Source organism: Polyodon spathula, chromosome 11, assembly GCF_017654505.1.
Source record: "Polyodon spathula isolate WHYD16114869_AA chromosome 11, ASM1765450v1, whole genome shotgun sequence".
Lineage (NCBI taxonomy): Eukaryota > Metazoa > Chordata > Actinopteri > Acipenseriformes > Polyodontidae > Polyodon > Polyodon spathula.
In genome coordinates this window covers 22979249-22991577 of record NC_054544.1, presented here as the reverse complement: position 1 = coordinate 22991577, position 12329 = coordinate 22979249, and the positions used below count along the sequence as shown (strand labels likewise).

The 12329-nt window shown below is 38.8% G+C and overlaps 1 protein-coding gene across 1 annotated transcript in view; it reads right to left on the bottom strand.

Annotated features, from left to right (window-relative positions):
- Positions 1–6511: 6511 nt before the first annotated feature.
- Positions 6512–12329, bottom strand: part of LOC121322944 (SH3 domain-binding protein 4-A-like) — a 51824-nt gene continuing 46006 nt past the window's right edge. The window contains exons 4-5 of the mRNA XM_041263588.1: positions 10056–10244; positions 6512–9533 (exon numbers count right to left, since the gene is read on the bottom strand). Coding sequence (XP_041119522.1) covers positions 9309–9533; positions 10056–10244 — 414 coding nt within the window. The 3' untranslated portion in view covers positions 6512–9308. The remainder of the gene's footprint in view (positions 9534–10055; positions 10245–12329) is intronic.

Genomic DNA, 12329 nt, shown 5'->3' with positions numbered 1-12329 from the left:
GTTTATTTCCTCAATCTTTGCCAGCTAGGGCCATCCCCTTTTGCAGGGCACGCATCTACACTCACTTCTGTTAACCCTTCCATCACCAGGTCACTTTGCGAAAACAATTGAACTAGTTATTGGGTCATTTTCCTAGCCTGAAGTATGAGTCAGCTGTTTTGGGTGGAGTTATGTTTCTTAGAGCTCCAGAGCCTCACATCTAAGTGTACATGTTTATTAAAGTATAAAGAAAACAATGTAACCCCTAAGGTACATAAGGAATTAAGCAGCTGCTCAAAAGGTTTCTTCCTACATTTGAGAATCACTCAAGTATCACAAGGAAGATGACAATTTGAATAACCAGATGCAACATGTCAGTAAATCTTCAGCCCTGGTTCATGGACTTTGTGGAATACATATCTCCCTTGTAACTTAAAGGGTTAATGTAGAAAAAATGCTGTAATTCTATGGTAATTATTTCAACTGAAAAGTAATGGAAGTAAAAAATGAGCAACTCCTTGAAGCCCTCTTTTCAGGTGTAACTGTGTCAGTGCTGCAGTATAACTCACACAGTGAAGACTGACAGTTGAACTGAGAGCTGTTAACCTCTTCGCATTATGGCTCTACAATAGCCCTCAATAAACCAGGGCTTCTAAAAGAGGCGAGGATCGACCTTGACAATGAAAGGAATTGGCCTCACAGCCTCTTAAAACTGCAAGCCTCAAATAGGGTTCTGATGAAATAGTTCATCTGAACTGTCATTAACCTTGCACTGTGCATGCTAAAATAAGGAACAACATTGCTAGTAATGCATCTAATGGGTTCAGCATTGTATTTAGCATTATATATTTTTATTTTAATGAAAATTAATTAGGGTATCGACAGAATGCACACACAGACTATGTGACAGAGAAGTGAACATTGTCATGATATCTACTCAAGGTCCAGACCTTCTGGTTACTTCCACGAGTGGCAGTTCTACATATGTCCACCAGAGATCACTGGGCTCACCGGAATCTAGGGGAGGAAGAACTAACTTCTCCCCTTAACTTTTACAATCCAAGAAAAAGAAATTCATAATTATTGATGTACTTTCAACAGCAGAGCACATATAGAATTGTATACCCCATTTATCGCCTTATACACCTTGCTCACTAAATAGTTTGGTGTCTTATGTCATGGTTATCATCTCCACTTTGCATAAATACGAAATATTTTAATAAGCAAGCCGTATCCAATGTTTTTGCAAAGAGGTGGTGATAATAACCTATCTTGGGATACCTAGATAGTTAATGAGAAAATGGTACATGTGGCATCGAATATTGTGTGCAGTTCTGGTCACCTCGCTATAAAAAAGATATTGCTGCTCTAGAAAGAGTGCAAAGAAGAGCGACCAGAATTATTCCGGGCTTAAAAGGCATGTCATATGCAGACAGGCTAAAAGAATTGAATCTGTTCAGTCTTGAACAAAGAAGACTACGTGGCGACCTAATTCAAGCATTCAAAATTCTAAAAGGTATTGACAGTGTGGACGCAAGGGACTTTTTCAGCCTGAAAAAAGAAACAAGGACCAGGGGTCACAAATGGAGTTTAGAAAAAGGGGCATTCAGAACAGAAAATAGGAGACACTTTTTTACACAGAGAATTGTGAGGGTCTGGAATCAACTCCCCAGTAATGTTGTTGAAGCTGACACCCTGGGATCCTTCAAGAAGCTGCTTGATGAGATTTTGGGATCAATAAGCTACTAACAACCAAACGAGCAAGATGGGCCGAATGGCCTCCTCTCGTTTGTAAACTTTCTTATGTTCTTATCTATAGACGTGTCTCCATGCATTCTGCTTTGGTAATAATGGGCTACACTTTGGGGTAAAGCTGCTCGTGGGGTACGGCTTGACATTAAAATCTTTCATGCTTTTGCAAAGTGGGGGTGATAACCTATCTAGGGATTCCTCGGTATTTAGTGAGCAAAGCGTCTAAGGGAGTAAATGGGTCAAAACAAGAGGGTAATATATGGGGTATCGCTATGCTGCTGATACAGATTTATTATTAATATTTTAGTTTTTCTTGAACGAGGGAGCAATTATCTTTTTAATGGTACCAATATATTTATTGCGCAAGATGTGTAATGCGTTAAAATACACAGAAAAAGGACACCCTTCTTTGTCAACTACATGGTGAATATGTAACCAGCTTTCAGATGGTAGACCACACTAGGTTCATTTGCGGGTCTGACAAAGCAAAAGAGTGTGTTCAGAGGTAGCCACTTATACATATGTATGAATACAATATATACAGTAGTATAGGGAGGTAAATAATACACACTGCAGTATGGCTGCAAGGCCTCTTTTTTGCACAAATACAGTGTTTATCTTTTTGATTCTCACTATCTACACTTTGTAACTGAAGTTAGACCATGCTGCCCTCTGGCAGTTCCACACTGCATTTACTTTTCTCAGCAATAAATAATTGATGGATCCTGCAGTATTTTCTGCTATATCACCAGTTTCAACCAGAACCCATTAATTTCAGCTCAATCTTCATAATCTATTGTTATTTATTTATGTTGTTTATTTCAATATAAGAAACACTTTTACTTGTAATTACACTGTCTTCCACAAAGAAAAATAAAAAGTTATCTTTCTTGGACATTTATTATTATTATTATTATTATTATTATTTATTATTATTATTATTATTATTATTATTATTATTATTATTATTATTTATTTATTAGCAGATGCCCTCACCCAGGGCAACTTACAGTTTTATACAAAAAATACATATCTAGATTTTATATGTACAAAATACACAATGTACACACACACACACACACACACACACATATATATATATATATATATATATATATATATATATATATATATATATATATATATATATATATATATGTGTGTGTGTGTGTGTGTGTGTACATTTTGTTTATTTTTATAGAAAGCTGATTTACTGTAACCTAGCAACCGCCAGGTGGACTAGTTTGTGTTTTATTACTTGGTCCTCGTTCTCTTTTTTTGTTTGTTTGTTTGTTCGTTCACTTAGTGGTCCTTTAGTCCAAACTGCATACAATAAGAGACACACTGCAAACATATATTAACTTATGGCACAGATGTTAGGAAGCGCAATAGGCAGTTCATGAGTGGTATTAAAAAGTGACAGGTATTAAAAAAGGACATCTTTGTTGAGCAATATATAGGGCGCCTAGAACACACACTCTCATACAGTGAACAGCCACTTGTCCAGGAGCATGGTAACCAACGTATTGTGTAATTGAATGCCAGCTAAACAAGAAACAAAAAAAACGGATTCTGGCTACAGAATGTTTCCCAGTGAGGCAAGGTCTGTTATGCATGAGAGGGGCTTGGCTCTGTATCCAGCTGATTGTTGCAGTGTTGCATGGAAAAGAAAGGATCGGCCTGAGCACAGCTTGGGTCTCTTGTGTGGTCCATTGAAAGCTGCCATCAGAGGAAGCGCAGTTGGCAAAGGAAATCCATGAGGCTTTATGTTATTGAAAGAGGCCCTGCCCTGGGTGATGGCATCAGCGCTGATACTGCTGTGAATAAGAGCCAGCTTTGAAATTCTCCTTTTCTTAAGGAGAAAGTGGTTTGAAATATACACGTATAGGGTGTCTCTTATGTACTTTTTTTGTACAGAGATGTCACCTTGTGCAGTCTGGGTTAGAGGACTGCGAAGTGAAGCGAAGCTGAATTAGGTATGGTGCTCTATGCACGGCATGATATCTGTACACAGGATAAGAGCTATTGGAATTTCACCAAATACTTCACTGGGACTAGTTGATTTCTGATTTGTAATTGTTATAGAGATCATGTGCTTGTTCTGGCTTTTCAAATTGTGCTCAATGATGTCTGATATAATAAGAGACACTGCACACGACATATTCACTTAAGATTGAACTACTATTAAACAACCTCTGGAGGACATGTATTTTGTATGTTCGATGAATGGGATGGGCTGTATAAAGTAGGTGTTTATAATCATATTAGGGTTGCTGCAAAAGCACCATACACCAGCAGGTAAACAGCATGCAATATGCATGTAGGTTATTGCAATTAAGATTTGACTGGAGATTATTAAACGGCTCTGTGAGCTCACTGGAGTTAATTAAAAAGCTACCAGGAGCTTTCCTAAATCAGTGGCGTCAATCACTTCCATTATGTTTAGCACCTGGTGTACTCAAACATGTAGAAATGAATGAAAGGCTTTAAATCCTGAGTTTGCTTTTGATTAAATCATGTCTCATAAGTCCTATTGACATGTCTTACAAGTCCCACATGATATGCAGTTGTAAGAATTGTACACTCAGTAAAATAAGCAGGGATTATATACGCTACTGCAAGCGGTGTGGTTTTGAACCTTGTTCCTTTAGAGAAAAATAACCATTCAACTGGAATCGTGAAGACTGCAACCCACCGAGACTTCCCATCGAGTGATATAGAAGATCTGTGATGGTTCTTTGAGGGTAATTCAAAATGAATCAATGAGTTACATCATCATAGCCAACCATGCTCTTAAAAAAACAAAACAGTGACAATACTAGCTGATGTAATGTAAAGTTTTGATTTAACTGATACCGCAGTCTTTGTCCCAGGATTTTAAAGATTATTTTAAATGTAACAATTCGTATTTCAGAAAACATGTTACAATCTGGACAGTGATTATAGATGAGATAGGATAATACTTTATTAGTCAAAACTATAAACTAACGGAGAAAAAACCATCCTCTGCAGGTGAGTGGACGTCCTCTGAACCCACGACCAAGCCAACTGCCTCTTTACACCTAGGAGCAGATGTCTGAGTGGCCAGCCTCTGGAGAACCAGGACCAGCTCTGCAGCTCAGCTGGCTTCTGGGCATTAGGATCTGCTTAAATGATCAATGATTTCAATCAATTAACACCTATAAAACTATCTTTTTGAGCCAAATATCGAACTCCTATAGTGCACAAGTGATACATGTGCTCAACTTGTCTCACACCCTAATCTGCATGTGGCAGGACGGAAGCCCTGCTAGTGTAAAGTGTGGGGTTAAATCTGTCCCTGCCAGAAATCACAGGTGTGGCCATTCCCTAATTATATAATTTGTGCTTAATTGGGGAGTGGCCACAAATCCTTTGTTTGGTGGAGGGATAGATCACTGTTTTTGATCTCCTCCCTCAGTGAGTGAATGAACAAACAAGCAAACTTTATAGTGAGGGTGAATGCCCAGCCTATACTTTATTGTTTGGTGTAAACCTTTTGCTTTTGCCCATGTGCCTTTTTCTTTGTCTTTTTCTCTAATAAATGCGTGCTTTGAGCTTTAAAATGCAGCTTGTCTCTAATTTCTGCCTGTAACATCTTGGGAGTGGCACTATGCTTTCAATTGCATTATCACACAATAATAAAGTAAGCCTCTTGCTGCTGCACCTTGAGACACAGTATTGGGAGTGCAATGTGTGGCTTGAATAAAAAGCTCTCCACAACAAAGGCATGGAAACAGTCAGGAGACTGTTCCAAATAGAGCTTTAATCCTCAGGCAGCACACACACTCAACTGCCTGAAGCCCTTCATTCTGAGTCCTGGGGACAGGTTGAAACTTGCAGTGTTGTGCAAATGCTTGCAGTGGTGCCAATATGGAATGTGAGACCATCTACGATGCCAGGGGCTGCAGTGTCACAGTAGTTCAGTAGGGGATGCGCTCTCTTTTTCCTCTTGACCAAACAAATTCAAACAAACAAAACAGTATCCCATCAAATGACCTAATAAAGAAAGGACAGAACAACTCTCACAAAGCAGAATTGGTGTTATTTATTTCAGACCCCATTTGCACACAGGCATTGGTATCCTTTTCACGGCATCTTTTTGATAGTTCTGCTGTATGAATGAATAAGAGCATGGTCATTTGAAGCAGTGTTTATTCGAATATTTCAATATTTGTCCCAGCACCAACATGTATAAATGACTCCAGCCCTGTAAGGTAGGGTTGGAACAATCAGTTATTGTGATATTATCAGTGATTTTTTGTGCAATGATTTCCAATAGCTATAAATAATTAACACCAAAGATGAAATATGTTTCATAAAAGGCAACATCTTTCATTAAGTTCCAGCTGTTGTGGGAGAAAAAATAAAAATAACTTGAGAGAGAAAGCCACTGTTTGCTGGAGCTCATGTAGAATTATTGATAATAATAAACTTCACCTATCATTATCACCCAACCTTAGTGACTTATTTTATATATTCAAACTATAGTTATAACTATTTGTTTTGCTGTGCAAATCAATAACATGATAACAGATTTAAAGAGACAGTTCAGTAATATTGCTCTATTCAGATAACTGGCACTGTCCAGATAAACTATCAGCAACTGACAATCAAAAACGTATTTGTTTAATAAAGTTCTTTGGTTTTTTTTTTCTCTCTTATTATGCATGTGATTCTTAATGAACATTTTCTGGACTATTTTCCTCAAGCCTTTCTCAGCAGAAGGGTACCCAACGAATCATTACAAGTGCAACGTAAATCAAGGTAATTTTAAAGTGTTTATTTAAAGAATCGTTTCCTAATAGCGACAGTTCCCTCAAGGAATGCGCTACCATGTGGTAGTTGACTTTGACATTCAGTAGCGCCCTCACGTTCAGAATACATAACTCGAGTTGTGGTCAACTACCACTCGTACAGCCTTCATCAAAGGCACTATAGCATAAGAAATAGGATGTGCAATACAGGTACTTTCATCCAGTTTACATCGTGCCCCCTTGACTACTGTAGATGTAGTCCATGATTCAGTCTAATCAGTTTATGGTCCCAGGGTTTTCTGAGCTTGATAAAAGGTTCATTTAATGATACAGAAATATGGCAGAGTTGTATGGTACTAGTTTTAACATTAGCAGTGTGCATTTTGCTTTAAAAGTCTTGATAAATGGGGCCCATAGTGTGGACTACTAAAAAAAAGTTATTTCTCTAGGTGAGTGTTCAAATTCTATACCCCCCATTTGGTATTTGCATCCTACATTTATGACTAGCGTGTAACACCTTACATTTGCCATGTTTCTGAAGATCAAGTTATTTACAGTAGACTGCATTGAAACAAAACACAATGTACTGCATTAATTTCGCCTTTCCAAAGTACACGTGTAGGGCAAGCCAGTAAGTAAAGACGCCAGCAAGGTTTGTACCAATGTATATTCAAAAAACACAAAAAAAAACAAAGCAAAATTCATACAATTTAAAACAGCTGTAAATGTTTTTGAAACCAATATGTTCACAACTTACAAATTATGTACATGTCAAAACTATAGGTGGGGGTTCCTGTTATACATACTAGTGCAATCATCTCCAGTCTCTTGTAGAAAATGTAACTGATTGTCATTTTTGTTCTCTGTAATTTGTACCAAAAAAAAGCTTTAAAACAGAGGCTACAGAAGTATCAGAAAGGCTCAATGTTATTTTTCTCTATAGTTTATGGCACTGCTATCACAGGAATAGTAAAAAAAGCATACAGCCTAAAAAGGTCAAAAAATCTTAATTCATTTTTTTAAGCAAGATTCAGTACAAAAATATACAAATACGCAGTTGTAAAAACCAGTTCATTGTCGTGAACTGTTCGATCGTCTTCCTTCTAGAGTGTTCTTATGAAGGTAACATCACCAGTAAAACAAAATGGATGGCAGATTTAAAAAGAATAACACACATAACCAACAAATGTGTACTGAAAAAGAAAATTGAACTTTGACTTTTTTTCATGTTTTTCTATGAATTTCTTCATGTATATTATTATGAGCATCTGACAAGTATTTTTACTGATAAATAACTGCAGAATGTCTAAGGGTAGTAGGATCCATTTTACCCCACTACTCAATAAATATATTGGATCCTCTGAACAGATAATTGTCCCTCTTCAAACACGTTTGATAAAGAGCGACCCATCCCATATTCCCTGAATAGAATTTACCAGTGATGCAGAAATGCAAAAAGAAACTTAACAGGTTCAATGGCAAATGTTTTGACTAGAAGTCTCTCTCAAGGTCTTCAATATGCGCATGCTGATACTCGTATTTTCAGATTAACTATCTTTAAGAAATTTGTAATTAGGTATTAATGAAATGGAACAAAGCATGTTAATTGCTCAACACAAAATAATGCGTTCCCTCGGTTTCCCTTGTTTTCACAATTATTGAGTATCAATCAATGACAAGCTGACAGTGTGATTTAATATAGAACCTGTAGTAACCAAATTATCTAAAACTCAATTAGATTTTAGAAGCCATTATTTGTCTGACCTGTCTCAATTTTGATGGGAAATCTTTTTTTTGGAAATCGTTTTAGAAATGTGTCATCTCTAGAGTGAATCGTGGGATTGTAGTCCGGGGCAAAATGTAATCTCCAATTAAACTCAAAGAAATACATATCCGTTTCCACAGCGGTAGCTCTTGAGGTTAAAGAAAAGGTTACATGTACGTCATGAATCAGGTGCACTTGCTAGTTTTGCAACATATCATGGTCAGTTTACAGCCTCGATAAGGTAGTACGACAGTTAAAATGTCAGCACCTAGGGTGATAGGAACATTTTATTCTAATTGGCTTTTAAAACACTCTGGAAGTTAATTGCCATTGGTTGGTACTCAAATGTAAATGTGAGGGGAGGTAAGCTTTTCTTGTTTTGAAAATCACCACATTAATAAATAGATTAATTTAACATCTGCCGACAAATACCTCTTAAAAAGCTAATTATTCGAGTACCTGCACCCCCTAGTCTTCAATGCCACTGAGACAGACTCCCCATCAAACCGTCTGTCATTGAACAAAGTTCTTTATTATTTCTAAACTTAGGACATGAGTTCATTTTATCCCTCCCAAAAAATGTGTTTCTGCAACAGCAACTGACTAACAGACTGGTTGAGCGACATGGTGATTATTTATTCAGGGATGTCAAGATATTTAATAAGCAAATGCAAGTCCGACTGGGGTAAAGCAGACCAACTCCCAGGTCTGGACTTGTCCCAAATACTTGATGGAAACACGTGGCCCCTGGGTATTTCACCATTTGATAATTCACTGCTATACTGTCCTGTATAAGGGCTCGTCACTAATTCACTGTTTTCAACTTTTCACTGTTTTTTTTTTCCTGTGCAAGTCAGATAATAAAATAAAGATGGAGCCGTGCAATGGGCATTCTGAGTACTTTGTTCAGTCAGTAGGATTTATTAGAAAATGGTAGGGGAACAAAAAAATATCTTTAGGAAGGGGTAAAAAAAAGGCTTTTAAAATGTTTGAAATAGTAAATGAATATTGAGTCCCTGGCAGAGTGCTCCGGGGTGTTAAATGGCGAAGTCGTCCTGTGCGGCCGGGCTGAAGGCTGAAGCTCTCAGGACGTCCAGGCAGTTGACGAGGATGAGTGTGCCAGTCAGGTGCTTCCAGCGCTTGGTGATGGGGTTCTTCATCTTGTCCAGCCCCACATGGAGTTCCTGGAGCACATCGCGGTAACTGTCCCCCATCTGGGCAGCCCAGGTCAGTAGGAAGTCATAGGCGGGCTTCCACATCGCCTGGGAGGGAGGCACACAAACAAAGAGATCTTTTTCATTTCAAACATACACCCTTCTGGTGCATGTATGTCAGTCCTCGTCAGAGTTGTAAATTAAAGAATGAGGTGTTCTCTCTCTCTCTCTCTCTCTCTCTCTCTCTCTCTATTAGAGAGAGAGGGAGAGAGAATTTTTCAGAAAACAGTTAAATTGTCAGTGTGTGCATGTAAAAATGTAAGTATGACACAACTAAGCACAGATACGGACACTTAATCATTTACGTTAAAGAAAGTTTCATCACAATTGAATGTATGATAAAATGTTAGGCATAGATGGCACCCCTACAATTATCTGCTAATTTTCTCAGTCTGTTGGGGGGTGGGGGGAGATAGCATATACTTAGAGCATTGCAATGCTCCCATAGAGCACACTGTGTTGACTCAACAAGCTTTGTTGCGGTCACCCCTACTCTGTACATGCTATAAAATAGTTTGTTTTTCCTTTTCTGTAAATGCAGTTGGCTGGCTCCCCTCAGCTCAGACCTACCTCCGAGTCGAGCACCCCGTTCTTGTCTCTGTGAGGAGCTTCGTAGGCGTCCATCTGTTGCTTAGAGACCTTGGCTAGTTTCTCTGCCAGCTCCCTCCACCTTGCAGCCACCTCCACAGCCGTGGTGAGCAGCACAAAGTCCTGGATGAGCCGGGCAACCAGGCCCTGGCAGTCTATCTTCAGCAAGGCCTGCGGGGAAGAGCATGTACATTAGAAAATACCTTCAAGGGATCCAAAATCTATCGGTACTGGTAACACAGGGGCGTGACTCGATTCAGGTGAGTTTCTAGAATCTGCTAGCGAGGCTGTGTGAAGGAAGACCACAAGGTCAGCTGCAGTGTCTGTTTCATTTTCAGACAATACAGAAGAGAGTTTGAATACAAAAAAGGGCAGCGGGATGCGAGAAGGCAGGAGGATTGGAAAGTTAACTGTTACCAGCCGGCAGCGTGCAAGAATGTCTGGAACTGCTGGAATGAGAGAGAGCAGGGGTGTTCACGAGGCGAGTGCCCTTTGCCCCACATCCGAAGGCAGGAAGCAGCTACCGTAGTGCAGCATGAACCCATTATCTACACTACTGAATAATTTAGCCAAGTTTCCTTTTGGTTATTCTGATATATCCACAAATGCAATGTCTCTAACTGAATTAACATAATATAAAAAATAAAGACAAAAATGACAAAACCTGGTAGAATCTGTGACCCATATTTAAAAACATTTCACAGGAGACTCTGGCTGATCCCAACCAGTTGGGACAGGATTAGATTAGGAATTTTCTTCGAAATATACTGATCAAAATCTGTACATAACTAGTGTGTTTGCTTTGTGTTTTTTGGCACTTGCATAAAAACAGTAACAACCTTTTGAAAAAAACACACAGACAGCTGCAATGTAATATTGCAGTTTGGTTATGACAGCTGTTGTCTGCCTGCATTTCATTGTGATAGGATGGCACAGATTACAGTTTAATTCAGATTAGTATTTCAAAAAAAATATTACAATTCTTAATAGAACGGTGTGGCAGGGTAGAAGCCTGCCTTGTAAATAGTCTGTGTGTGTGTGTGGTTTCAGCTTTAGTAAAGTTAGATTTTTGTTATGAATGTAAATTTGGCAAGGATGGAGTTAAAACCATCCCTGCCAACAACAGGTGGAATGTGGCCATTCCCGAATTAGTTAATTGCGTGCAAATTAGAAAATGGTCAGATTCCGCCAGTGGTTATACATGCACCTTAATTAATTTTAGTCCAATAACACTAGCAGTTTCATTTTGCAAAAATAGTGTACATTTAGCACTGTGGTAAATGGTTTGAGAACATGGCCCATACATGTATTCATTGTTGTATACCTTTTCTCCAGCACTGCGGTTCAGCCCCGAAGTGACATTATTAACCGCGTTGCCCAGTGTGTGTTTGAGGCTGCAATGAAGTGTTGAAAGATGCATTCCTACGAGAGGATGGTTGGAATTGATGTCTGACGCACACACTACTGAGCCACGAACATGACACAATAGTGCTAGGATGCAGTCGAGTAACTTATCTGGAGATAAACAGAGCTCTGGATAGCACTGGTATAAAATGTCTGCTCACTGCTGACGATCTGGTTCTGCTGTCACCTACAGAGAATCTGACCCTGCTAGAGCAACAGTTTAAAACACAGGCTCTCTCAGTGGAAAGAACCAGAGTGATGCTCTTTCAGACAAAATGCCAGGTCTCAGGGAAAGGAGTACCAGTTCACACTCGCTGACAATATACTGGACCACAGGGGTCTCCAACCCTGGTCCTGGAGAGCTACTGGATTGTCTGGTTTTCGTTTCAACCGGGCTCTTAGTTAATTGCACCAATTGCTGGCTTAATTAGTCAAGATTAACATGTGTTCCAGATCTTTAGCTAATGATGACACAGGCACCTATAAAACCTGAGGATTTGGGGCTCTCCAGGACCAGGGTTGAAGACCCTTGCTCTAGCATACAGGGGCGCAACGATTCATCATGTATCAATAAATTGTGATACTTTCTTTAGATGATGTATTGTATCGTAATAGGGATATGTATTTCTATTGTGATAAAAGACCAAAAACACAACATATATAGTTGTATACTTTCTTTATAAGATGTATTGTGTCTAAAATCAGAGTGATCCACAAGTAAAAACAGCACTGAACTACTGGAGCTATCTAAAATCAGACTGATCCACAAGTAAGAATCAACCCCCAGAAAAAAAGATGGCACTAGCCACCTGGCAATGAAGCACACAATGAAAATCGCACACGCCTTAAACA